This window comes from Myodes glareolus, chromosome 19 (assembly GCF_982192425.1).
Source record: "Myodes glareolus chromosome 19, mMyoGla1.1, whole genome shotgun sequence".
In the NCBI taxonomy this organism is placed as follows: domain Eukaryota; kingdom Metazoa; phylum Chordata; class Mammalia; order Rodentia; family Cricetidae; genus Myodes; species Myodes glareolus.
In genome coordinates this window covers 36,795,876-36,823,522 of record NC_142044.1, presented here as the reverse complement: position 1 = coordinate 36,823,522, position 27,647 = coordinate 36,795,876, and the positions used below count along the sequence as shown (strand labels likewise).

Genomic DNA, 27,647 nt, shown 5'->3' with positions numbered 1-27,647 from the left:
TGGTAAGCAGGGAGAGGGCCACCCCACTGGCACATACCCATGGCTACATATACCTACTGGTGGGGGTATTGCCTAGACACATCTGTGACCTGAGTGGGCTACTAATGGCTCAGCCATTAAGAGAATTCACACTATGCAATCCTCTTATACCCATATTTGCCTGAGATTTAAACAGGTTGTGCCACCCCATAGCTTGCAAGTGGTCTGACAGGGCCTGAGGTGGACACAGGGGGTCCTTGCTGATCTTTGCAGCCTTGGTAGCCTGGTGCAGGAAGTTATTTCTGACCCCAGGGAGTTTGCAGGTCTAGGTATGAGGGTACACAGGGATAGTGGGTAGCCAGAGGACTCCAAGTAACCAAAGAAAAACTGTTCTGTGTGTCCAGCTGGGGCCTGGGCTCAGGGTTAGCAAAAGGCGTAGTCAGGTGACAGTAGGAAAAAGGACCTGTATGTTCAACATGCTCCCCACCCCATCCCTTCTCTGTGGCCCCTGAGTGACACAGCAATCAGGAACCTGGACTGGGAACATAGCGGGCAGCATGGTCAAGAGTAGATGGTACAAGGGAGCAAGTGAGGGCTGGATCTTCAGGCTCTGGAGCAGGCACCCACCTCCATACAGACACGTAGATGATGACCAGCATGAGCAGGGTGAGGGAGGACACGCCACAGCCCACGATGAGCGTCACGGATGGCACGGTCGCCTTATCCATGTTCTGGGGAGCAGGGAAGACAAGGAGTGAGACGGGACCCATGGCCGGTGAACAGAGGTCTGTCCACGGCCCCCTGTAACCCCAGGGTCTTGTGACCTCCCACCCTGGTTCTCTGACTTCCTCGCTGAGGACAAACCCTCCCCAATGTAATGACAGTCATAGGCCATGCCTGACAGTAGCCCTCACCTCCCTCCTTCATGTAACAGTCCCTTAATTCCAGAAGGGTTCACACCACATCACAGGTAGGACGAGGGAGGCACAGACTCAGCCCTGTCCCCATAGTCAGACCTCAGGCTGTGGCTCTATACTCCCAGGGTCCCAGGATGGTGCCACCCACAGCTCCCACTATATCTAACTGGGCAGCCAGCCAACACCCCAACTCCATGGCCATACACCCCATTATTCCTCCCACAGCTCCACTTCCCATCGCTCCACCAAAGCTCTTTTTTTCTCCCCAGCCCCGGCTCTTGCAAGTACCCTGATTCACCTCCATATTTTGGTTACCCCCTCCCTGCTTGGCTCAGTACCCCCAGTCTGTTGCAAAGGTCACTGAGATGCCTATTTTCTACCTCAGAGTCTTTGCACCCAGGATTCCCTCCTCCCCAAACTCACTTCCCACATCCACAAGACTGGGGCCTTGGTTAATCTGATCTTGCTCATCCCAGTACAGGGCAGGGCCCATAGACACCACCATTCTCTATCACAGGCCCAGCACAACCCAGAGGCAGCAGGTTCGCCCTGCTCACACAAGGGAATGCTCACGGCAAATGATGACACAGTTCATGGCTCACACCATTAGCCAGGCAGTGCCCCAGGTCACAGGTCATAGGGCATTAGCAGAATCTCTGTACCACCCCCAGCTCCTCCTGCCACCTTCTTTTCCCTCTTCCAGAATGAAAAGAGGTCTGAGGTGGCCTAACTAGGCTCTACCCACAGGGTGACATAGGCCACATGCTTGGCACATCCACAGACACCCACCTACCCAATATATATACAGACCCACATACCCCTGGCACAAGCAGGCAGACTTGTGCTGCCTACCATGACTTGCCCTGGCCCTAACACCAAGCCCACTCTTTGTATATGCTAGGCACCTATGCTCCAGCCAAGCCTACTCTGGAGAGAGGCTGAACTCCTATTGTATGAAGGAGCAGGCACCTCTAATTATCCTGGGCCTCTGGGCCTTGCAGGAGACCTGGGTGACCAGCCATGTGTGTATGCAAACTCAAAAGTTTCTAGCTATAATGGTGAAGAGCAATTGTGGACAGCACTGTATCCCCTATAGTGAACTGCTGGGCACCAGCCTCCAGGCGTGAGCCCTCTAGGATCACAGTCCTTTTGCATTTGACTTTACCAATGGAGAACCTGGGCCCAAAATGAGAGGAGGACAGGTCGGGGGAGTATCTAACAAATATTTCAGAGCTCTGGGAAGGTCACAGCTAACTGAGCAAGTGGCTCACACCCATGCCATGACTGACTCCACTCTCGACCTCTATGGCCATCTGCCTTGTCTGCCCTCATTAGGTCTGGCAGCTGTCAGACACCCTTAGACTGCTTGCTCCTCAGGGTCACTCATGAGAGCCTCAGCTCTGCACATTGGGGGGGGGGGGCGCAGCAGCAATCTCTGGAGCAGACGTGTCAAGAGAATGCCAGGTCTTATTAGGCGGGTCCGACTGGAGACCCCAGGACAAGAAACAGGCCCCAGATCCTAGAGAAGAGGCAGGAGCAAGGTGACTCACTGCGGGAGACCAGCTCCAAGGCCAAGCTCAGCATGCCTCAGGGCCTTTGCACAGGTTGTTCCCATCACCCAGCACTGTCCCTCTGACCTTCACACAACTGGCTTTTCTTTTAGCTAATCACTATCTAGAAACCCTCAGAACATTCCATCTGAACTGGCCTCTGGTTCTCTGCCTATCACTTTCCCTTGGGCACTCTGGATAATGGTTGCCCACCTCACCAAGGGCCTACGTTGGTTGCACTTTCCACAGTTGCTGCCAATTTGTACCCCATGTACTCCGAGTCTCCATGTGGTCTACACACCTCCTCAAGAGTCGCTTCTGTCCTGCAATGCTGGCTTCCTCCTGTTCTGTTCGCTGTTGTCTACAGCTCCCGAGTACCCACAAACTAACCCCACCTGGGAGACTAAATTTAATCACACCTCACCACTAACACACACTAAGTCTTGGTCCCAGCCATAGTCCCTCTCTGCATCTTGATCTAGGGCAAGCTCTGAGTATAGCAATCAGCTAAACGCTGAGCCTTGATCCTTGTCGTAGACTGAGCTTGGGCCATGGTTACATATTGAGTCTGGACCCTGGTCACAAGTTGAGCTCTGACCATGCATACACTAAGCCCTGATTCTGGTCACAGGCTGAGCCACAATTCTAGACACACACTGAGCCCTGATCCTGGCTACACTTTAAACTCTGACCCTACTCACAATGAACCCTGATCCTGGTTACTCTGAGCCCTGACCCTGGTCAGGCTCTGCACCCTGTCCCTGCTCATACTCTGAGTGTAATCCTGGTTACACTCTGATATCTGACCCCACAATACCTGGGTCCTAACCCTACTCATCCTGGTCACACACGAAGCCCTGATCCTGGTGATTTCCTGAGTCCTGAGCTAGGGTCTCACTGATACCAATACTGGTTACTTACACACAGGACTATGGCCTGGTCCACTACCAGCTAAGACCGAGGCATGTCCCAGAAGCAACGACAACCAGCGACTGGCCTCACATTCTGTTTACTACGGCCAGGCTGTATCGGGCACCATAAACACACCGCCTAGTCCATCCACAAAGCTCAGGCAGGTGGTGCATCCCACTCACAGGTGTGACTCAGAGCAGTTACTCACCTCCCACAGCCGCATCCCAGCAGCATCTGCGCCCACACCCTGGCTCCTGGCCAGCTCCTGGCTCTCAGGTCTGTCTCGCTCATATCATGCCTTGACCAGTTTGCGACCCCAACTTTTTTTGGGTGCCACACACTCTACCTCCGCTTCGGGTCCTTTAGACAAGAGTCCCCTGAGCCACCATGTCTCAGGTACGTTGTCTCTACCTATGCTTCCAACTAGCTGGTCCAGCCCTGTCGGCCAGGGAGAGGACCACCTGACTCTCTCTGCAGCCACCTAACTCAGCCCTGGCCACCTTTATGAAGCTGGACAGGTTTGTCCTTTGCTGTCCCTTCCAGGGTCTCACAGACTCCACTGCTAGTCTCTTCCCTGTCCTTCCTGTGTTTCCCTCTGTTGGTACGAAGCTGAGCACCACTCCCCACGCTCCTCTTGCCTACCTTATCTCTCCTGTCCTGGGCCCTATGCCCCATGCCTCTCTCACATCCCCATATCCCTGGCATCTCTATGCCTTTCTCACCTAAATGGGATGGCTGTCACCTCCTACCCCAGGCTAGGCTAGTGAACTCCTGTGGACCCCTCAGACCTCACTCTAAACCCCCTCTTTACATATTCCTTCTAGACGCTGCCTTCAGGAAGGAGGCTGCTGGCTGCTTCTGCCCCCCTCCACAGCCTCCTCGCCTCCTGTTTGCTTACTTTGCCATGTGAGCAAGGACCCCGCATTGCAGGGCACCACCAAGGTCTGCCTGAGTCCCCAGCCCTGGGCACTCAATTGTCAGCAGAGGCCAAGCAAGCCAGCTAGAAATCAAGAGCACCCTGACAGGAGTACTCTCTGAAGTTCTGGCCCCTTTTCCCTTGGCATCTTAAGTGGGGTCTCAACCCTAGGACAGCCAGTAGAGGTCAGGTGGGAAGGAGAGAAAGACCAAGAGGGGTTTGGGGAGGAGGTAAGGAGAAGCCACACCTATAGTGCTTCCTCTCACCTCCCAGTCCCCTCCTCAAGCCCCACACTGAACCAACACAGGCTGCCTTTGGTGGAGCCCTGCAGTCGGGCAGGTCAGATCCTATCCCAACACACTAGAGAGGGAAAAGGCCCCAGGAGGTACCGCCTGGCTCTGAACTCAGCGTCTACTGCCTTATCTGGACTACAGAGACAGCTCTGAAACAACACCCTGCGGAGACACTGTTCTGTGACCACAAACCTGATACTAGAAGCCCCAGAGCATCCGTGGATGCCTGCCACACAAAGCAGAGCTGGGGCAGTCCACCTGCCCCTCCCCCTCGGGGTGGCCTCATTCTCCCTATCCCAGTCACCTGTCATGGTCAGTTTGACCCGTGAGGCCCCCACACCCAAACATGCCCGGTTATGGATGCTCCTGGGTTTCAGCTTCCAACAACTGCGCTCTTCCCTGAGGGCAAAGGGCCCCCTCCCTTTTAAGGGAAAAGGAGATGGACAGACAGAAGGCCAATCCAGGATCATGCTGTGTTGTGTGGAAGGAGCAAGCCCCTTTCTCCAGTCTACTGACAGCCTAAACCTGGACTAGGAGAAAGGAAGTGGGGACACAGCCTCTGCCATTCCTCCTGTTCTGGTTCTGCCTCCATGTCCTAAGGTGCGCAGCATAGGAAACTAGGCTGGACCTATGCTGCCCAGGCCAGCCTCTAGGAACCCTGGAATGGTCATGCACTGGCCATCTACACAGAAGTCACCTCTTGCAGGGAGTTTCTAGGGTGGCCCCAGCCACTGTCCTCACCTTGCCCACAGACTTGCCAACACAGGCAGTCCCACAGAAGGAGCTGCCCAGTTGGAAGGCACAAAGGGCCAGTACTAAGATCCCAAACACACCCTAGGACCTGGAGCTGGCCCCTCTTGACCTCAGATTCCATGACTGCCAAGGAGTTTGGTAGTAAGCAACTGAGGTCCCTCCCTCTGGTTCTGACCCCTTTTCCCATTGTGACCCCAGCTGACACAGTGTGCCTTCCTTACTTTCCAGAGAATAAGGGAGAGGGACAAGCATTCTGAGGTCCTGAGCTTCATCTACATGGAGTCTGGACTCTGAGAGGGCCAAGATCTGTCTGCCCACGTCCAGGAGAGTCCTCCATTCTAGCCCCAGGCCCCTTGCACAACAGGGCTGGGCTGGGGGCCAGAGCTCAGACCCTGGCTCTTTCCTTTCTTGGACCAGTCTGGCTCAGGAACTCCAAAGCTCCAGCCCCTACCCCCACTCCCCTGGCCTTCTTGGGGCTCTAAGACAGGAAAGCCCACCAGTTTAGAGGGCTCGGCCAGCACCCAGAGCCTGAAACAGCAAGCTGGCCTGAGATGCTGTCACCATAGAAACCAGCAGCCCCCACAAGAATCACAGGAACAAAAAAGGAGGCCCCTGAGACCATGGGGCCTGTCTAGGGACTTGGGCCAGGCCCAGCAGCCTCAGCCACCCCCAGAACCCTGCCTGGGGACACAGCCACCTCCGCAGCCCAAGCTCCGCTGGGGCGGGGGCAGGCAGGAGCGCTGTATGAGGAGCTCTTCTTCCCCTTGTTCTCTGGCAAGCCAAGCGAAGGGGTCCACAGGCCCGCCTCCCAGCCCCAGTTCTGAGGTATCCAAGGCCCCGGGCCTCCAAGGAGAGTGGAGACAGGACCCACTTGGCAGTCACTTCCTGGGGGTCTCTAACTCCACACTGCCGCCCACCAGGCTCCCACTCACCCTTTCCAAGACTTCAACAGGCCACCGTGGCTGCCTTACGCTGGGACCCCTGAGGGGGCCGGGCCCAGCGCCTTCCGCCCGCCCGCCCGCCCGCACGCACGTCCCCGCCCGCACCCCTTGCCCCCCACCGCCCGGGTCTCACCGCGTCGGCGCTGAGCTGGGCTAAGATGGCGAAGGTGGAGAGCCGGTCACAGAGGCAGCGCGTCCGGAGGGCGTCGAGGGGCACCGTGCGGCAGCCGCGCCAAGACCAGGGCCCGAGCTGCGGGGGGGCGGAGGAGGAGGGTCTGCGGGCGGCGGGACGGGAGACAGCGTCAGCGGCGGCGCGCGGGCCCCGCGCCCGCCCGGCCCGGCCCGGCCCGCACCTGCGCCCGCCGCGCACCCGCCCCGCCGCCGGGACCCGCCACCCCGGCGCCCATGGCCGCGCTCTGCACCGCCTGCCGCGCGCTGGAGACGCGGAGCGCGGCCCGCGGGAGCGCGGGCCGCGGGAGCGGCGGGAGGGAGGCGGGAGCTGGCCCGGGGCCCGGCTGCCCCGCCCGCCCCGCCCGCCAGCCTGCCCGGCAGAGACCGCTCGAGCCCGAGGCTCTTGCGCGGGGGCGCGCGAGGGGCCGCCCCGGAGCACCCCAGCCCCAAAGCCCAGGGCTCTTCGGAGCTGGTGACCTTGGGACGGCTCCATCCCGCGCGGCAGCCTCCTCCAGGCCTGGCCGCCAGGGTGTCTGCCGCTCCAGTCCGGACTAGCGCAGCTCTCCCTGCAGGGAGCCGGCCCGCCGCTGGAAACTTCCCTCTGTGCGCTGACCCTGGCCCCTCCTGCTGCCTCCAGGCCTCCACTGGCCCCATTTCAGTAAAGCAAAGTAAAGTAAAGCAAATGTTCTGGGCACGCCAGGATCTGAAGGGTTCGGGCAAATACCCCTCCTCCCATTTCTGCCGCCACTGAGCCACATTCCCCTGGGGCCTACCAGCTAGACACTCCCTGTTCAGAAAGTTGCCAGCTTCCATCCTTCACCCTGTCGCCCTGGGGCTAAGCTTGCCCTGGAGGAAGTGCCAGGAGGCACCTTTCTGTGACTCAGTTCTGTTCCTGTCCCAGAAGCACCCCAGGATTCAAGCTTACTAAAGTGCCAGGTGGGAGTGGTCTCTTGAACCCTTCCCAGTCCAAAGCTTTGGAAAGCGAGCCAGAGGTCCTCTCTGCACCCAGGAAGCCTTCAGGCTGTAATTTCCATTCCCAGCCAGGACATGCCTCTTCCAGGCCACTTCCACAGTGTCAGTGGAGGCTTTACCGACCAACACATAGCCCTGACCCATGCACATGCGTGCTAAGAACCGAAAGACTAGCCAGATACCTGGGTCCGAATCAGCTGTCTCCTACTTGCCGGAGCACGGTTGCTTTTATCCCCTCGCCTCAGTTTCCTTGTCTCTGCACAACTCAGTGCCTGGCTGAAATGCATGCTGGCAATCACAGCATGTCAGGAACCCAAGCCCTCCTTTAATTCCTGGTGATGCCTTACTTCCTTTCCCTTCTCCTCAGCAACCCAGTGAGTCAGGTCCACGGACACAAGACCCTCAGCATCTGCATGTCCCTCAGGGTCCCTCTGTCCCTCAGAAAGAATTACTCCAGAGAAGTCTGCCTTAGGTCAGGGGCTAGCTCCGGAGCATCAGCGTTGCTCTGAGCTGTGTGACACCCCCCACCCCCGCCTCCATCCCCTACGCTTGTTAGCTCACTCTGAGGTGTAGGTCATCAGAGCTACCAGGTCCCTGGCCCATGAATGCCAGGATTTGAGGCCCAGATTCTACCCAAGTGTCCTCTTTTCCCACAGGAAGAGAAGAATACAAAGTACATATCGGCCATGGAAAGGTCCCACTCTTGCACGATCTTCACTCTCAGGAAAGCCTTTGGGCCCTGGAACTCTGTTCCATCAGAACTTTGTGGTTCCCCAAAGGGCAGCCACAGTACCAACTCCAAGAACCTATTGTTTTGATAGCTTGTCTCCAGCCTGCCACCTGGCCTACCTCACACTATACATCCCTGATTATAGCCCAGGGCAAAACCACATTTTCCCCACTGAGGAAGACTACAGGAAAGGAGCTAAGGTACAAAGGGGACAGGGAAGGGAATGCGGGTTTCTCAGAAAGACCCCTTCTCTGAACAGTACCCAGGTTCTGCGCTATCCCCAGAGGTTTCTAAGATCCAGACAAGCCGCTACCCAACTCCCTCCATGCCCACTCCTAGTCAGGAGCCATGGAGTCCTGGTTGATTGTACCCTCCCTCAAGGCTAGGGGGTAGAATAGGGGCAGTCCCATGCCACAAACAACAGATCAATCACAGACCAAAAATGTCATTAGTGCACACACATTCCAGGAAAGCCCTGTGTGCTGGGCCTGCATGCCACCACTGGCCTGTCCGTGTTGTTGGCCATGTGACTGCTCTCTAAAGCAGGACATAGAGCTCTCAGCTATCCTACCTGCCTGATGATTGCTGGGAAGGCTTCAGGGGACAGCACCCTGACACAGGGTGGAGAGAGTTGGGCTAGCAGCCTGGCAGTATCCCAGAAGCCCAAGTTAGGTCCACAGGGCGCCAGGCTGACAGCTGCTGGTCACCACCTGGAAGACCGCCAGCCTGAGAGTCAATGTTGCCCAGGACCTCTGCTGTGGCATCAATTAGCTTAGCCTCCCAGGGGCAGGGAAGGAACGGCTGCCGCCTTACCCAGCTGAGGGTCACCAGGACCAGACTCTCCAGTCCCAGGCTGTGGAGAGCAGAGAAGGCCCAGAGAGTCAGCCAGTCAGCCAGCCAGCCAGGGCAGAGCTAGCCTCTGTAAGCTGCCCACACTGCCATGCGGGCCCGCCTCTGCCTGCCCACCCCTCCAGTCAAGAGCCACGTGTGTTAGGAGTATCGTGGGCACCCCACGTGCAGCCCAGGGACAGGTCCTCTCCTCACCTCCCTCCCCAGCTTCCGCTCTGCTCTGAGGCGCCTGTGTGTTTCATCTTCCATTCTCTGCCACAGCCTCAGGTCAGCTTTGTAGACACTAAAAAGAAGCTGTGGGTACAGCTGACCACACAGCAAGATGGCAGCGGGGCCTAGATTCCAGTTCTTCTCTACTGCTGCCCCCAGCCGTCCCCATCTGAACCCTGGCTGAATGCAGATCTGATCAGGTTCTTTCAGCAAGCCGGAATCCTAACTGGACCCAAACCAGGAGGAGAGCTAAGTCCGAGAAGCCATGGAGCCATCCTTGAAGCCCTGGACCATTTCAGCTCAAGTGTGTCTGCCCAACTGGGTGGACACTCACGTGTACTTTGACATCCCACATGTTGAAGGCATGGGGGTGGGGGGGGGAGGAACCTTCAGCCTCCCTTTCATAAAATGTGAGCAATCATCTTCTTGTACCCAGTTCCCGATTCTTAAGATTTGGAAGTTCCTCCCCAAGTCTGACTGCAGGGCATACTGCTGAAAGGCTGTCTATTATCAACGGCAGCACACACAGACATTCCTTGCTTACTTGCTTACTGCTCCCACAGTGGCAACTGCCACCTCTCCTCTGAGCTTCAGAAATGTAATCTGGGCCATCCAGCCAGGTCCCTATCCTGGACCAGAACTAAAGAATCTGGGTTAGTTATACACCTGCCCCCATGTCCTGGCAACAGGTCCAAGCCTAGAGAAGGGGCTGGGTTAATAGCACCTTCCTGAACACAGAGTAGCAAGGGTCTGGGGTACTAACAAGGAACCCCTTCCTGGAAGTAGAGGCCTGCAACCCTCAGACAGGGCTGAGGGAAGGGCCTCCAGTCCCAGCACCCCAGGATGGGTCTGGACACTGGCCATCTCTCTACATGCTACTAATGACCTTTCCCTATCATGGAAATTATATTTAGCTCCTGCCCAGATGCCCAATGATACACATGCCAGCACACATGTGGAGACTGTCTCTGTCCCATCACTCCACTTCTGATGATCCCCCTGGCCGGATTCAACTTCCTCTACCCCAAGCACAGGTCCTGACGGGTCATGATCATCCCCTGCCTTGCAGGCATATCTGTAAGGTAGGGTACCCAGTACAGACCCTAGGCAAGTAAGGCAGGCAGGAAGGATGAAGGCTCTGTGGCTACCACTCACTTACTCCATCTGCGGGAACTGTGTCCACGTCCCCATCCCTGCCTGCACCTATGTAATTCACCTGCCCCAGCAGCCTCCTGTTGGCCTGGGCCCCATGGGAACCTGCTGGGAGCCACCACTACCTGGCTCCTGGATCCCAGCTCAGCCTCAGCTCCGTGCTCCCCCTGCCACCCCACACCATTCATCCTCTGCCCAAAGAACTTTTCCCAGGCTCGGCCCTCACTCAAATCCAAGGCCATACTGCTTCCCACCGTCACACAGGACCATTGGAGACCGGCACCAATCTCAGCCAAACTTTGGCTGTCTAGTTCTCCCTAAACCTGGAAGCAGTCACAATCCTTAGTGCAGCCCCCCACCACGCTTCATTTTACCCTCAGCTCCAAGAGCAGGGTCATAGGTCTCAGGGATGGTGGTCCAAGAAAGCCATAACTAGTTGACTGCCCAGCAACCCCTGACAGGCACCTCTAGCAGTGCCCAAAAGAGGTGGACCCAAGAAGTTTGGAAGGCCCCAAGAAGATAGCCCTGCACCCTGCAGCTGGCCACACATTCAGCTTCTGGCCCTGCTCTCCTGGTATGCATTCACCTGTACTTGTTCGAAGACTGAAGAAGCCTGCAGGGCCTGTGTGTTCGAGGAACATGATGGGACAGTATGCAGAGAGAGCAAGGAGCCCACCTCCCACATACCGAGCAAGGGCCCTCACTGGATCGTGATGCCTCCTGCCAACCCACGAGCGGGTGCTATTATAGGACTGCGCCTGTCGGGGTCCCCTTGGATCTGATGGGCTAATTCACACCCCAGTATGAATGACTCATAGGGTATCCACCCACACAGTATAAAACAGCCAGGAGTGGGCACAGCGCACCCCAGTGGGGGATCTTAGGTTCTGGGCAGGGGTGGGGCTGAAGCCTCTGCAGCTGAGGCGTTCTCAGCTGTGCCTTGGAGATCCTTCATGAGCCAATGTCAACCTGCACCCCAGAAATCAACTCCCTGATCCATCGCCACCCCAGATCCTGCCTGTTCAGTCACACTTCCTCCATCAGGAGTGCCCATTTCCCTGCCCCACCTACCGACTTCTCACTCTGCATCGAGACAGATGCTGCTGCCTCTGGAAGGCCTGCTCGAACGCCCAAGCTCTCAGTCTGCTCCTCCTGTGAGGGCCGGGCTACTGTGTCCGACCTCTGTCTGGCCACTCCATCCTGCTGCTTGGTTGGCACCTTTTGGCCTGTTTCTGAGACTCTAGTCCTGGCCTAGGTTTCCAAGATCCAAAGACCTATGCTCTGGTGCCCTTAACTATGAAGCTGGCGCCACCTGAGCCCCTCTTTGCACCTCAAGTCTGTGCAGGGCCTTTGAGACTTCTCCTGTTCCCACCACCCAGACACCAATCTCTTCTTCTCTCCCATCTGGCGCCAGACACTCTGCACTGGGGTTTCTGGTCTCAGACTGTCCCCCTCTATACCTACCTAGGGGCTCCTCTCGGGTTACTCAGGCAGGGCACATAGGTCATGGCTGTTTGTGGGACAGAGTGAGGAACCTGAGGACAGTGGGCACTGGCTCCATGGCTAAAGTGACCTGGCCTGTTGAACAGGGTCCAGCTGACTCTGCCTGGCTCAGGAAGGTACTTGATACCTGCCCTAAACCCCTGTCTCTCTCTTAGATTCCTGTCTATGGCTCTGACAGACACATCCACCTGGCCTGTCACACCCCACCGCCAGTCACGAGGGCACCGCCAAGACTCCACAGCTCTCATGCGCTAGCATTCTGATGCCTGATGAACTAGACCCTTGCCGAGCTCTGGGCACTCATGGTATTCCCCCAGTTCAAGATGATGCACACCTCACACCCACCCTAGCTGGTCTAGCCTCATCTCCAAGACATCTCAGACTTCCATGTGTAAGCCTTCCTCTCCTACTTGTCCTATCATACCTATGGTATGACACATACACGCATATGGTTACTGTGGCCTGACTCATGACCTGTGCCACAGGGGAAGGGAGATGGTACCCACAGGGAGTCTGCCAATCTTTCCAGATTCAGCCTCTTCCCACAATGTGTATGCCCACAACCTTCACCCTCAGAACCACCATCATACAGTGAACAAATCCAGGCCCATAGCATCTGCAGTCAGTAAGTTTTTACCACCAGCTACCATCCCTACCCCAGCGTTCTCCCACTACCTCCGCCACTGCTTCCATGTTACCAAAACAGCTCCACAGCTACCACTGTGTTACCCCTGCCATGTCACCGTCACTACCTCCACGGCTACTGCCACCATTCCTGCCACCTGTACAGGTATCATCGTCACCACGGCCCTCACGGCCACCACAACCACCATTTCATCACCGCCACCTCCACAACCACCACTGCACCACTGATACCCTCTGCATGGTCTGATACCACATCTCTGATACCACATCTCTGATACCACATCCATACCCACCACCACACCACCACCTTCATAACCAGTCAGGTCATGCCACTTTATCCACAGCCACTGCGGCATCACCAATACTACTTCCATGGCCACTACCAGGTTGCTGACACCCTCTCTGTGGCCATCATGTAGCAACCACCACCTGCATGGCCAGTCCCACATTGCCAACATCACTTCTGTGACTTCCACCATGCGTCTGACATTATCAACACCATGACCATGGCCACTACCACCCCAACGTCACCAACAGGAGCACTGCCGCCACCATTACCTCTCATTATGCTATCAACACACCCTGCCATGCCGCCCTCATTTCCATCTACAATGCTATCAGGAAGGATGGTGCAACACTCAGTTTCACCACTAGCAGCATCACGGACCACAAAGCCATGACCACCACCATCCTGTCATCAGCGCCCCTCTCGCCGCCCCATCCCCCACTGTTCCCACTCAGTGCACTGACTCCAGCAGCCCTATCCAGTCCCCATTACCATAGACATTACACAATCCTCCTCTCTCCCCGCCACATCCCCAGGCCAGCGCCAGCATCACCCACACCAGCACCAACATCATCACCATGCCTACCAATGCAGTCAGCAGTGTATATCGCTGATGCTGAGACCATCTGCCCCAGCCGAAGCTCCATAGCATGGCAGCACCGCCTTACCCAACGTGTCCTCCTTCATAGGGATCAGTGAGCACCTGCTTGCCACGGGCATGCTACTGCCTTGCCGGCAATATCAGCCTGTCTGCAGGACAGACACTATCCCCAGAATTCAGCAGTCTTCTTCAGCTCGGCACACTGGTGGACCCTTTCTCAGGAGCCTCAATGTGCTCCCTGACAGGCTGGGGCAGTAAGAGCAGAGAGCCAGTTAACCTGCACTATTGCCTTTGTCCCTATGACCCTCCTCGCTCACCACACTGCTCACCTGAACCAGCAGACCTGGTCACTCCATCATTTCATCACTTTTAGGCGAGGGCCATTTGTAGGTTCCCACATCACTCAAGCCTCCTTCCCCCTGCCTGCCTTTCCATACGCCCTGTGATCTAAAAATAGGACCCATACCCGCCAATTCTACCTGTGCTAGGACAATTCTGAGGTCAGAGAGCCTAGTCTCCACAACTAAAAAGAGGTATTGGGATCACAGAAAGGGACCATATGGCCTGGACGGCCACCACCCCGCCCTACAGGTTCTCTGTCTTACTCCCTCCCTCCCTCTCCTTGGACCACTCGCTGCAACCCCAGTTGCACCCTGCTGGGTCTCCACACGCCCTGCGCTGTGGCCTTGGGTTTCCAAGGTGCATTCCAGTCAGTGCGGAGGGCTGTGAGGTGGTACTGTGTCGACGTGGCTTACTGTTGTCCTCTGGGACCATCCTGACATCCGTCACATTGTCAACCACGGCAACAGTTCATTTCACAGATGTGGAAACCAAGGCTCAACATGATGGAAGCTTGCCCGTGTAACCAGGTGGTCAGACAAAGGCCTCTGTGCAGGTATAGGCCAGGTTTGCTAGAAGTGGACATTATGAGCCCACGTGCCCTACTGGTCAGTCTTGAGAGGGCATTATAGATAAGAGTCCAGAATCTTGGAGCAAGGTGGGATTGGCAGAGTAAATGGCTCCTTGGAGCAGCAAAGGAAGGTGGGAAAGCCCCTCTGTTCTGCCCCAACTCAAACCCTCCACCCACTCTGAAGCCCCTGCTCAGCCATATTTTAAGGGTAGCAACTGTAGGTTTCCTCTGTGAGCCAGGGTTACACGGGAAGATCATGTCTCAAAAAAAAATTAAAAAAAAACACCAACCAACCAAATAAACAAACAAAAATAGGGGGCAGACTTTTTAAAAGATATGCTTTTGGCAGTGTACAGAAAGGGTCCCTGAAGGTGGTACTGGGCTCACTGGGCGCCTCCGAGCCTTCGGTCAGGCTCTTTGGCTGTGAACCTGGTTGACAAAGGACAGAGCAGTAGGAAGCTCTTTGAGGGACATGGGTGAACCTAGTGGGACTTGGCAGTCCACCCAGGAAAGAATCTAGAATCTGGAAAGGAGCACTCTGTGGACAGGGACAGCCCTGCCAATGCCTGAGGTTGGAGCTCTGGCCTTTCTGCACGGGGAGAGACAGAGTTCAGTTGCTATGACCCTCCATAACTGCGGTGCTCTGCCCACCTGACAGAGTAGCCAGAAGAAGCCGGCCCTTGTGCTCTTTCTGCCTGCTTCCCATGACATTGTCCTCTTCCTCAGGCACCTGCTTGTCCTCTGAATCTCATCCCATTCAGTCATTCACCCTGCACCCCCACAATCCACACCTCGCTCCGCCCAACTCCTGAGCAGCTTACCTTGCTTGCTCACTCTGCCTAGCACAGCCTACCATGGCCTGCTCACCCGCCCAGCCCTGCTTCCTGCTGCCCACTCCCGCTCGTGAATAATTCCTCACCCTAACAGGTGGCAGGAGACTCTGGAAATACACAGGTGACTGTCACTGACCCCTCAGTGGAGACACACAAAACTAGGGCCTTGTGGGGATGCGGCATGAGTAGTAAATTGCAGCAAGGATCGCCCCCTTCCTCCCCACTTCTTACCCCAGGCTCTCACAGCCATGGGCCAGGCTTCCATAGCGGGGTAAGAGACAGAACTCTTGAACCCTATTGCCAACTTAGAGTTCAAGATCCAGATTCAGGGGCATGGGTGACAGATACTGCATGAAGGACTAGGGTCACGTCAGAGGCTCTGAACAAATGTTTAAGGAGCCTAGACAGACGTCTCCAATGTGGACGTCTTCCCTTCTGGAGGGAAGGCAGGAAAAGAGGCTACACTGTAGGTGGAGGCCTCTGGCTTGTTCTCTACATGAACATGTCACGCTGCCAACTATCACATGTAAACTAGAGGGTGGTCCTCTAAGCATGCGCCATACACGGAATGGAATACGAACAAATACAGTGGTTCCAACAGAGACAAGGAACACGGCTCAGCCTAGGACCAAGATCAGAGTTCAGTGTGTGATATGAGGGTCAGCATCCAATAGGTGGCCGTGGTCAGAGCTCAGTGTGTGACAAGGATCAGGGCTCAGTGTGCGCCCAGGGTGAGGTCTCGGCGAGTGATCAGGATCAGTACTCAGTGTGTGAGCCAGATCAATGCTCAGTGTATAGCCAGGATCAAGGCTCAGTTCATGTGCAGAACGAGTGCTAAGCATGTGACCAGGGTCAGGGCTCAGCTTGTGATGAGAGTCAGCATTTAGTGTCAGAGCAGGACTGGGGTTCAGTGTGTGACCAGGGTCCCAGCAAGCTTAACCTGTGACCATGAGCAGCATTTGACCAGAATTATAGCTCAATGTCGCAGTTAGAGTCAAGACTCAGGGGTATAACTAGTGTCTGGTCTCAGTCCACTTCCGGTTAGGGATCTGGCTTCTATCCTAGATTAGGATGATTTGGTTATGCGTCACAAAGTACAAAAAAGGTTACCCTTTATCAGGTGACAGTCACCGGAGGTGCTCCTCTCCCCCTAGTGGCCAGGCCATTCCTTGGTCCCTAGCCCTCTCCTGGCCAAGCACAGGCAAGCGCAGGCTGCACAGCAGGCAGGTCAGGCACACTGGCCGATAGGCACTGGTGGAAGTGGGCGGGCGCTCTGTCATTCATCCCACTTTAGACAACAGGGGAGCACTCACATTCACAAGCCACAGTCACAGCCAACGCAACGGCCACCAGTTGAAGAGCCACTCAATGGAGAGCAGAGGAGTGACCAGGGCCTGGGGAAGTTACAGAAGCCAGCCTGTCCATCATCCAGTCTCCCTCCAGCCCCAGTTTAAGGGTTCTAACTGCCTGTTCTGAGCAGTCTCCTCAGCCACCACTGGGTTTTTAGCTGGCTATAGCCTTTGGAGGCCTTGCAACCTGTAAATCAGCAATGGGGGGCGTACCCCAGGATGGACTTGTGTTTCCACTTAGGCACGGGCCACTCAACTGAATAGGTATTATTCTCCTGTCCTGGGGCCTGACCTTCCATGGTCCACTTCTCTAGGGCTGGGGTATAGCATGCTTAGGGTGACTGAGGTCAAGGTCACTGCCCACAGAGACAGGACAGGTGGAGGTCACTCTAACTTGTAACATCTGAGGGCTTGCCGTGGTACTTTTAACAGCCCTGATCCTATCCAATATCAGGCAGCTGCCAGCTCCAAGAATGGGAGCCTCAACTCAAGGGGTGCCTGATAGGTTATGGCCTGGCAGGGGACAGTATCCTTGACTCACCAGAGAAGTCAGAAACATGGCTGTCCCCACTGGGAGGATGATCTTTATTACTAGCAAGAGAGAGGGCTCTGCAGGGCACCAATATGAAATAAAAGAGGGTGAACAGGTTGGCTGTCCCCACAAAGGGGTCACTACCAGCTGTGAAGTGCAAAGCCCCAACGTGCCCATGGCAGTCCCAGGGTGAAGCTGCAAGCCAAGAACTTAGAACCCTTCTCACTTTTCACTTTTGCGTCCATCTCTGATCTTGTATCCAAAGAGCACACGTCACTCACAACAACTGCAGCAATCCACAGACAGCAAGAATGTACACACCCTAAGGCTGGTCTTCCAGACTGCAGGAATCTCAGCCTGGTGTCACATCTGCAGCACACAGGCCCATGTCCTGCAGGTGAGGCAGCATGGCCTGGCTCTGCACACATGACATTACCTTGGCAATGGCTATTACTTCTGCTGAGGTACTTGTCACCACAAGTATTGTTACCCGCCACACAGAGCTCGCCGGAACTCTGGTGTTGAAATCACAACATATACACAGAGACCACCATGCCCCTGTTCAGAAAGGTACCTCACAACCTACTGCAGAGCCTTCTGAACCCCTGTTGATGTAGGACAGGACCTGACATTGGTTTGGACCAACTATTATTTTTTTTAACTATGCACTGTTCCTCTACCCTGGGATGGAGGAAATGAGGGTTGGAACCTCACAGGACAGTCATCAGTGGTCACAGTCACTTAATGGATGGTCGATAACTATTCCCACACAACAGTTCACTGCTTTCTACTATTGTCTCTCCATAATGCCTTCGGTCCATGCTTTCCCAGCCTCCTTGAGCCCTCCAAGCCTTCCTGCTGGTGCCCTGACTGCACCTCTCTGGGAACCTTCTTCCTTTCCCAGGCCAGTCACTCAGGGGACCTTCCCTATTGCCTAGGACATGTCCATCACTGCACAGCCCGCAGCACTGGGGCTTGGTACACACACCTGACAGTGCCTGGGCCCACTTGAGCTCCCATGCCACTCTGCCCGGGGAAGGCAACAAGGTCTCTGTACCTTCTTCCAACCAAAGCATCTTAAGCACACACCAAGGCCCACGGGCATAGCCCACCACCAGGCCTCCAGTTTGTAAACCTTCAATGCAAGCACAGTGACCTTCCTGGCTTCCGTGAACACTATTCCAGCCGTCCACATACTTCCTTCCCCTTCAGGAGGCCCCTCCTCACTTCCCTGTCACTTCACGGGGATCTGATTCCAGTCATGAGGCTCCGCTCCATGAAAGTACCCTGGAGCAGGCTTATGCCCACTATGCACTTGAAAAAAGTCTGAATTCAGGGTCCAGAGTCACACAATATTGCTAGAAACACCTGGGGTCCCTGCCCCGACTGATTATTTGGAGTCTCTGGATCCTCAACCCCGATGCTGTCTTAGTCCACACAGTCACATTGCCGATTTTTAGTGCTTGATACCTGCTCTGAACCCAACATCAGGACAGGACAGCTTGGATGCCCCACTTCAGCATCTGGCTAGGACATACCCTCTCTGGCCCTCCTCCCCCGTGCCATGGACTTTCCTAGAATAATAAGGATGGCCGGCCACAGACCTGGACAGAAAGAAGGGGAGAGCCATGCAGGCGTACCTGAGGACAAGGGACCAGGGAACAGTGGCACCACTACCTAAAACCGACTACACTGTAAGTTCTCCCACTACCCTGGGGGCCCTGGGGCTACCAAGCCCCAAAGAACTTACCCATCTGTCTCGTCCCACAGGATACATGTCTGGTTGGTGGTTCCCTAAGAGAAAGAGAGAGAAAGAGAGGAGTCAGGGCCACTGCCACCTCTAGCCATAGCCTGGGTCACTGAATACACTCATGGGGGCACTACCTATGCTGCTGACGCCATTCCCCAAGAGACTACATCGTGTGACGTAAAAAACTGGATCAAGGTTAGTTAGATCTGGCTTGATTCCCCCCCACCCCCCGTCGCCACCAACGCCCAACACAAGGCTTCAAACAGCTCCAATGCCTTCTCTGGTTCAGACCCCATGATTGGGCTGGGCTGAAGGACAAAGTCCTGTCTGAAGGGGAAGGGGCTAGATGCTCCTAAGGGGAAACGGCACTGTTGCTGTCCTTGGTCCTGGAAGCAGGACCGTGAGAGCATCACAGGGCACCATCCCTGAGAGGGCTACTGACAGGGTTCAGCACTGGAGAGATGGGAGCAACCACAGTGGAGCATGTCTATGCTCACAGTAGCTACACGCCCTGAGCATTCATGAGAGTTACTTGTTCTCATTTGATAAGGGAAGGAAGCCAAGACATAAAGAAGGTAAGCAGCTCCCCTAAGGCCACACAGAAGGAAAGGACAGGTTTGGTTTCTTCCTGAGGCTTCCCACACCCCTGATCTGAGGCCTGGGGCCTGGCACTGCCATGTCCTGGCTGAGTGATGCAGTTGCCTTGCTCCTCTGGGGTTCTTACTCAACCCACCCGGAAGCAGAGACAGAGGGTTGTAGGAGCTTCAGCTCTAGTCTCTGAAAAGCCGTATGAGAGGACTGACTCTCCTCCCCTCCCCCGGTTTCCTTGTGCCCATCAAAGAATTCCTGGAGCTGGGGACCTGTCAGGTTGCACAGCAGTAGTGGGCTGGAGTCCTGGGAATCTGGGAAGGATGCTCCTGGCACAGCCATCCCAGATGTCCTGAATGACATGGCCTGGTGGTCAGCCCTGACTCTGGCAGAGGGTGACTCTCACACGCTCCCAGCAGTGTGGACTGGGAAGGGAGTCTGGAGACTTAGTTTGGGGTAGATGGCCTGTCACACAGCTCCTGAGGATCCTGGGCTGTGGGCACTGGGAATAGCGAGTGGATTCCTTTCAGGGATCAGGGTCTGGAGTGGGCTAGAGTCAGGGGGCAGGTCGGAAAGGGGCTGAATTTTACTATCTACATGAACCCGCCGTGTAGCCCTGGGTGAGTCCCTAACTCTAAGACTCAGTTTCTCCACTTGGAATTTAGATGAAAACCACTTCAACTGTGCCCGAGAAGGATGCGTAGGGGTGCACTCAGAACCGATGAAAGTGCCCGTGTCCCCGTGCACATGGGCAACACTCACGTTGTACATGTGGGCGAACTCAATTTCCAGGGGCGTGAGCAGAGATCGAGGTGGGGGCTTCACAGTCACGGAGATGACCTTAGAGTTGAGGACTGTGGTGTTCCTGGGGACATCAAAGCATCAAAGGCTGTCAGAGGCATGGAATGGCACTGAGCCAGCCTTGTAACCCAGCCCCCAGTCCCAGTGGGGTGCTTTGTCCCACACCACCAGTCACCACCATGTCCAACCCACCAGCTTCTTCCTGACCTCCCATAGGGACCCAGGCTATTCATGACACCCACCTTTGCAGAGCCAGGAAGCTGCCCAAATTTCGGTAGAGCACAGTACCAACCACGAACACAGATGAATCATCAGCCTCTGGAAGGAAGCATGTGTTACCCCAACTCTGCTACTGCCCCCTAGCCTGGACCCCACCCCAATGGCCTCCACTGTCCCATCTATTGGGTCACATCCAAGGTACTGACAAGAGAAAGTCTATCCCACCACAGATGTTGAGGTGCAGTTTGGATCTGGGGTACCAGTCTGGATCTACATGGGTAGAGAGAACTAGACCATCTCCTCAAGGAACCCCACAAGAGATATGGGGAAGCAAGATACATTTTTTTCCCTGGGAACCAATGTCCTTGTTGCTGTGTGATCCACCCAGTCCCTTCCAGTCTGTTTATACTTCTGGCTTAGTGTGGTCCCCAGGCACTCTCCTATGGAGGAAAGGAAGAGGCTCCTGCATGGAGATGGCCTCAGGAATAACAAGGTGTACCAGGGATGCTCCCTGTCACTGGAGACAATGCACAAAACCCTACAAGACATCCAAGGATGACGATCCTCAGATTCTGGGACCCTGGCTCTTAGCAGGCCCATCCCACTCGGAAGCCTCACCTGCCAACCCTGTGGAAAACACACTTTTGGACACGGTGACTCTGTCCTCTGGCACCTTGGCCCAATCTCCTGTGGCACGCCAGCCCTTCATAGGGAAGCTGATGTCGGTGGCCCCACTGGCCGGAAGCTTGTGGATGCTGAGCACTAAGGAGGGGGGGAGGGCAACACAAACAGAGCATCACTCGCCTGGAATGGCAGTCAGCTGGGACCCAGGCAGCAGGCCTTGGTGCAAGAGGATGGTATAAGTTTCCTGGGGCTAGGTGTGGGCAGGGGCAGGGTTCACACAAGTCTCCTGAGGCAAGGGGTGGGCAAGGTCCACACGGCCAGGCTGCTGTTACACATGAGCTCCAAGCCTGTAGACCCTAGCCCCCACAGTCACTAGATCCTCCACAGGCCTCTATTCCCAGATGAGCAAAAACCCCAGAGCCCAGGGCTGGCTGGTGGGGACTGTATGAGACCGCAGGCCAGAATCCCTATAGGAAGTCTTATTCTTGGTGATTCAGATCCAACCAGGCCCTGTCCAGCCTGGTTAGTACCGAGGCTCAGACTCAGCCACTGTGGTCAGGAAAAAGTGTGGGCACAGAAGGCTCTACAGGAGCTAGGCACCCATCTTGGTTCCTACCATCCCCCTACCTCACTGGGGTCATGAGTCAGCTCTGAGATCCACTCTCTTCTATAAAGGGGGGGGGGGTGGGTGACTGAGCTTCAGGCTTAAGATCTCTCTATTTGGGTGGGAGGCCTTGGTGAGGGAGGAGCAACAGGTGCGGAGGGAGAATTCTGGGTAGTGTAGTCAGGTAGGATGCCACTGTCCTGTACCCCAGCCTGGCAAGCCACTAGCAGGCGGCAGACCAGTCCCTGGGGCTCTCCCAGCTCACTCCAGACCAGGCTCCAGTCTAGCGCCAACCTCAGCAGGACAGTCCCTTCTCCACCTCAGGGAACATCCTAGAGGGCTTCCCTGCCTGCCACCCCACTTTCCTCCAGCGCATGATCCAAGGCCTGGGGGACAGGGCTGAGAGACAAAGGGAGGGCCTCAGTAAGTGAGGTAGCTTTTCCAGCTCCATCCATGCCCTCTGGGCACACACTCCACCTATCAACTAGTGCCACAGCCTGGGGTTACTTGTAATGATGAGGGAGAAAGGGAGCTGCTGAGCTCCAGGCCATGCACCCCAGGCACGGCCCCTGTGTTTTCTTTCTACCTTTGTTCTGTCCCACCGACTCTGCCTGGCCAGGTTCATCAGCCTCCCTACCTGGCCCTGCCCTCCTGAAACCATGACGGCATGCTCCCTGTGAGCATGAGGGTTCTCCCACAGTGTTCCATAAGTATCTGCCTTACCAGAGGCCATGGGAACAGAGACAAGCCTCCCTCTGAATGCCAGCACCCAGAGTTTCCCAGGGAATGAGCACACCACTTCATTTGGCACATATTTTGGGTCCCAACTGCACCATTACAGGTGCTGAGAAGACTGTGTGGGCAGCAGAGCCCTCTGGGTTGCTCACGGAATGGGGACATGGCCTGTCAGTAGTGGCAATAAAGTGGGGTGATGTTACCATACAGAGTAGCCAGAAAGCCTCCTGCAGAGGACAAGAAAAAGAGGGACATATCCCAAGGAGAGGAGAGGGCAGGGAGGGAAGAATCTAGAAATGGCAGAAAGCAAGGGGAGAGATGAGTGTGACAGCAGCCCTCTGAAAGATGGCCCTGTGGGCGGAAGGCAGGGAGAAGTATGTGACTCCTAGGTCCTGTGAGGGGAAGCAGAATCAGGCTGGGCTTTTAGAGACCTGGGATGGCAGGCTCACACGGATACTGGGGCTTTGGGGAGCTTTGGGGAAGGCATGGCGCTGAAGGCCAATGGAGCCTCGGGCCTAGGCTGGAGGGTCAGGTAAGCAAGAGGCCCCGTGACGAAGAAGGGTAAAGTCAGCCTGAAGTGCAAAGGGCCAGTCTGACCTAGTGGATGGAGGGGAGGGAATTAGAGCAGAGACAGGTGTCGGTCTAGGGCAGAGTGAGGACTCCAAGGCCAGAGCACAGCAGCTTCATGCTGGAAGAGTGGGCACTAGTGAACGAGTTGGGGACAGGGCTGGTGAAAGAGTAAAACCAGATGAAGACTCAGAGTGGGAGGCTGGATCACATCCTCAGGGGGATGCAGAGCTGGTGCCTAGATAGGGGCCATCTCAAGCATTGGTGTGTATTTGTGAGGACAGCTACCAGTTACTCTCAGGCCCACTGACCAGTCTACAGCTTCACTCTAACAATACAGGAAGGAGGAAACTGCACCAGGCAAACACCAGTCCCCTGCCCCACTGCACATAGGTTCTATAGACTGGAGGGCAGTAAAACAGCAGCTGCAGAGGTAACTCTGGGGTGGCAGGATGAAGCAAGCCTCAATCCCAGGGGTGGCAGGATTTCTGCATGGGTCCCTGGCATGGAATCTCCAGGCCCCTGCCTGGATCTCGGGTCCCAAAAGGCTCCTGATAGGAACCCTCTGAACTTGACCGAAGCCCCAGGCTAGTAAGTAATGCCAATCAGAGGCTGCAGAAGGGTGGGGTCATTAGTTCATTATAGATGAGAAAAACAAGGCAGGAACCCAGGCCGAAGCACAGGACCAAGCCGTGGAGGGGCTTACCCAGATTGTCGGTCACCTGGTAGGCATCCCTCAAATCCTTCATGCGGAAGCCGATGACATCCACAAAGTCCTCCACCAGTCGAAAGAGCTCCTTGGCGTTGGGACCCATCTGGGGTGGGGAAAGGTGGAGGAGCTGAAGTTGGGGGAGGTGCCTGTGCCCTCCCTTGTCCTCCTGCCTCCTTCCCTCCTCTGCTGTCTCTTTTTTCTAGGCCCTATGGGTCATTCCCTTGCAAAGCAGGGTAGCAGGCTGCTGACCTCTGAGTGCCCATTTGCATTTTACCCACAAGCTCAGAGGCCCAGAGCTGCTGCTGGGCACAGCCATAGTTGTTCCTACGCTGTAGGAAGGAAAAGTGTCCAAATATCCACCATGAGGGTTACTGCCCTGGGGTTAGTGTAATAAGAGGTTTGAGGTCAGCTGTAAGGAGGAGAGCAGATGGGGAGAGTCACCACACCCCCTCTGCTGGACATGCTCAGTGATCTTAACAAAAGTTTCTGCTCGCCTCAATCAGCCCTAGGGAAGAGCCACTGTCCTTTCATGGTGGAGAAACAAAGCCTACCAAAGCCAGGCCCTACCATGACCAGCCTGGGGTGTAGGAGGCCTAGAGCTACCTGCCCTTATCTTGATCCTGTGGCTAACATAGGGGCTCCAGACCTCCACACATACCAACTGCGCCTCCTCCCACTTGTCCCGGTTCTCCTCCGCCAGCAGGTTGCTGATGATCTGGACAAAGTTCTGGAAATAGGAAGGGCCAGGGAAAGAGAACAAGGCATCAGTGTGTGATGAAGATCACAGCTCAGTCTAGGCCTAAGATCAGAGCTCAGTTTAGACTAGAACCAGGGCTCAGTGAATGACCAACATCAGGACTCAGTCAGTGACCAGGATCCAAGCTGTGTGGGACCAGGATCAGAGCACAGAGCGTAGCCAGAATCAGATCAAGGCTCGCTCAGGGTGTGAGCAGGATCCAGGATGATGACTTAATTCATGACTAGTATGGTCTGGGTCAAGGTTCAGTCTTTACCAAGGACAGGGTTCAGTCTATCATCAGGGTCAGAGGTCATTGTGACCAGGATCAGGACTCACTCAGTATGCAAGCTGGACTGGGACTCAGTATATGATCTGGATCAGATATTATCCTATGTCCAAGTCAGGATTCAGCATGTAACCAACCATGTTTAAAGCTCAATATCATGGTGGGGTCAGAGCCCCGCCCACACTCAACACTGGGACTTAGCTGACTGGGATCTAGGTTGGTTACTCTGATATTTCCTCAAGTTCCTCCCCTGGGACTGCCCTTGGGAGTCACCTGCACATCCCCGGGTGTAGGGCTGTAGTAGGCCCGGCGGAATATCTCTGTCATGTTCCTCAGGACATCGATGGTGGAGAGCAGGTCACCACTGTAGCTGGTGCCGTCCTGCGAGATCTCCAGCAGGGTCTGGATGACCTCCGAGACGCCCTCCCCTGGCAGCCCACGCTGAGCCTTGGCCAGGTGCTCTCGGGTCTAGGGAGATGGAGAGGGCTGGATGCTGTCACTGCTGCAGGTCACAGGCAGGTGGGGGCAGGAGGCTTTGATGCCTGGAGGCCCCCACAATCCCAACCTCACGTTCAAAGAGTGGGGACGTTTCCCGGAGCCTCTGGGACCGGCCTCACCATCATTTGGATGTTCCGGTAGTCGATAGAGACACAGCGGATGTAGGTGGGAGGCTCCCAGTAGGCGATGCCTTCCTCGTCCAGCTCACAGCGGCGCAGGATGAGGCCTGGGGAAACTCTGCTCCTCATATGACTGCTCACCAAGGAGCTCTGGGGTCCCACCCACAACTCTCAGGCAGGAGCGCTCTGTTTGGGACCCTAGGGACCTCGAGGCATGCCTATGTGCCACATACTTCAGTCCTACTCTAGGTCCTGGAGACCTGGAGACCTGGAGAGCAGCAGGCACCAGAACTTCAGAAACTTTGCTTCTTCAGCTAAGCAGTGGTTTCTGGGTTCAGCCAGAGCCTCTCTTGGAGTCTTGCAATCTAGAGACTTAGGGACAGCTGTTCTCTAGCCCTTTGCCATGCCCTGGCACATTCACAGGGCTTCAGGGACCTTGCTGGCCCCTGGACACGGGTGCAGCCCCCTGGGGTCACTTGGTATCAAAAATCAACAGCCTGAAACACAGGCTTGCTCTCAGAGGACCCCCAGAATGATTTCTGAGCAGGGACAGCAGAGTAAATAAATGCATGGTGACAACTACATGGAATGGTTCCAGCCCTATCATCAGACAGGAACCACAGTGGCCTGATGCTCAAGTCTGAACTTAGGTGGCAGCAACAATGAGGGAAAAGCAGTGTGACTACGAAGGTGGAGAAAGGCCAGGGAAGGACACCGTGAGGGATGGGCACTGTCTTTCGCTGTTTCTTGGGATTTGCAATATGCCAGCAAGACAGTGTAGCCAAGGATAGGGAGAGCAGGCATGACTTGCAATATTCAGCACCTATCACCTCCTTTGCGCGTATTTGGTCACTTCACCCACTGCCCACAGCAGCCCAATGCAAAGGATCACCTGAAGTCCTTCCTCATTTTATGGAAGAGAAAACTGAAGCTCAGAGAAAACGAACTCATTTCCCAAAAGCAACATGGCAAACAAGGGCACAGCTGGGGTTTGAACTGGGTTCCCAACCTCCTTCCCTGCGGCCTCCCATATATGAAAACTACTCACACTTTTTCAAACCAAATGAAGAAAACCAATGCCTGTGGGTGGGCAGGTCCCTTCCCCATGGAGTCCACCCTGCTTTTCATACCCTCTGAAAGTACCCCATCAGTCCCCAGGGACGACAGGGGACTATAACTACCGGTGTTCAAAGGCAACCTCTCTCCTATAGAATGCAAACCCATACGGTAGGTATGCTGATAGCCCTATGCCTGCTTCCCACCAGTACAGGGGCAATGGCATCAGGTTCACAGAGCTGTCTATGCTCAAATGGACCTCTCAAGCAGAGACCGTGGCATGTGCCCTGATCCTTGTGAACTCAAGACACAGTGGCTGCCATGCTGTCCTATCTGGTGCCATCTGGCATGAGCACATCCAAGGGCTGCATGAGCTGTAGGTCTCAGACCAAGTCTGTGAGGGCAGCTGTACAGAGACAGAGCAGGGCCTCTCGGACCACCATTTTTACCTGTGGCATTGCGGGGACACCGAACTGCAGCCACCTCTCCAGCTGGGGTCTCCTTCCAGACCACGGCCCCAAAGTTGTCTTCATCACAAATTTCATGGGGCTCTGCGAGGGGCCAGACAGTGAGGTGAACAGGGTTTGGGATGAGGGGCTGTGAGAGTCAGTTGTTCCCGGTCCCTCTGAGCTAATATGCTGTGGGAAGGCTCTCACCAGGACATCGTTGGGTACCACACTGCCGGTACTCATCCTGGGGGCCCTGGCAGGCGGCTCCCCCGAAGAAAGGCCCAGAGCAGATACGCTCCCGTCGCTGGCTGCCACCTCCACACGTGACACTGCAGCTGCCCCATGACGCCCAGGCCTGCCACTTGCCGTCCACTGCAAGGGTGGCCAAACATAGGACACAGGTGACAGAAAGCAGAGGTGGGACCCAGGATCAGTAGGGAAGTGGGGCCAGAGGCCGGGGGCGGGGGGGACATAAAGAAACAGTATTTAGATGAAACAAGGAAAAAAGACCCAGGAGTGTTGGGGCAGGACCTCCATAAGGAGGCAGAAAATTGAGATCAGTGGAGGAGAGGTCTGAAACCAGCTTGACTCAAAAAGAAGTCAGGTGGCACGTGCAGCTGAACCCTGTCACGTGACCACCACTCCACTGCCCCGTCCTGAACCTGACTAACCCTTCAGCCAACCCCACCACTCTGAACTGCACTCAACCCTACCATTTCCATCCTGTACTTCGACTCCAACACCCTAGCCAGCACTCTGACCTAAGCACCACACTACCCTGTGCCCCAAGCCCACCTCCACCACCCTGTACTTCTCTCCTAATACCCTAACCTACATCCTAATGTCACCATTTCCACCCTATACCCACCTCCACAGCCATACCTCCCCAGTGGGCC

General features: G+C 55.6%; 1 protein-coding gene across 4 annotated transcripts in view; it reads right to left on the bottom strand.

The window, feature by feature from the left end:
* Positions 1-27,647, bottom strand: part of Adgrb1 (adhesion G protein-coupled receptor B1) — a 70,553-nt gene that overhangs the window by 18,756 nt on the left and 24,150 nt on the right. For all 4 annotated transcript variants that reach the window (XM_087898842.1, XM_087898843.1, XM_087898844.1 and 1 more), the window contains exons 8-19: positions 26,959-27,123; positions 26,752-26,853; positions 25,247-25,353; positions 24,903-25,097; positions 24,263-24,331; positions 23,599-23,707; positions 20,981-21,124; positions 20,386-20,461; positions 20,105-20,207; positions 18,755-18,798; positions 6,395-6,536; positions 607-710 (exon numbers count right to left, since the gene is read on the bottom strand). In XM_087898842.1, the coding sequence (XP_087754968.1) occupies positions 607-710; positions 6,395-6,536; positions 18,755-18,798; positions 20,105-20,207; positions 20,386-20,461; positions 20,981-21,124; positions 23,599-23,707; positions 24,263-24,331; positions 24,903-25,097; positions 25,247-25,353; positions 26,752-26,853; positions 26,959-27,123 (1,360 nt within the window). The remainder of the gene's footprint in view (positions 1-606; positions 711-6,394; positions 6,537-18,754; positions 18,799-20,104; positions 20,208-20,385; positions 20,462-20,980; positions 21,125-23,598; positions 23,708-24,262; positions 24,332-24,902; positions 25,098-25,246; positions 25,354-26,751; positions 26,854-26,958; positions 27,124-27,647) is intronic.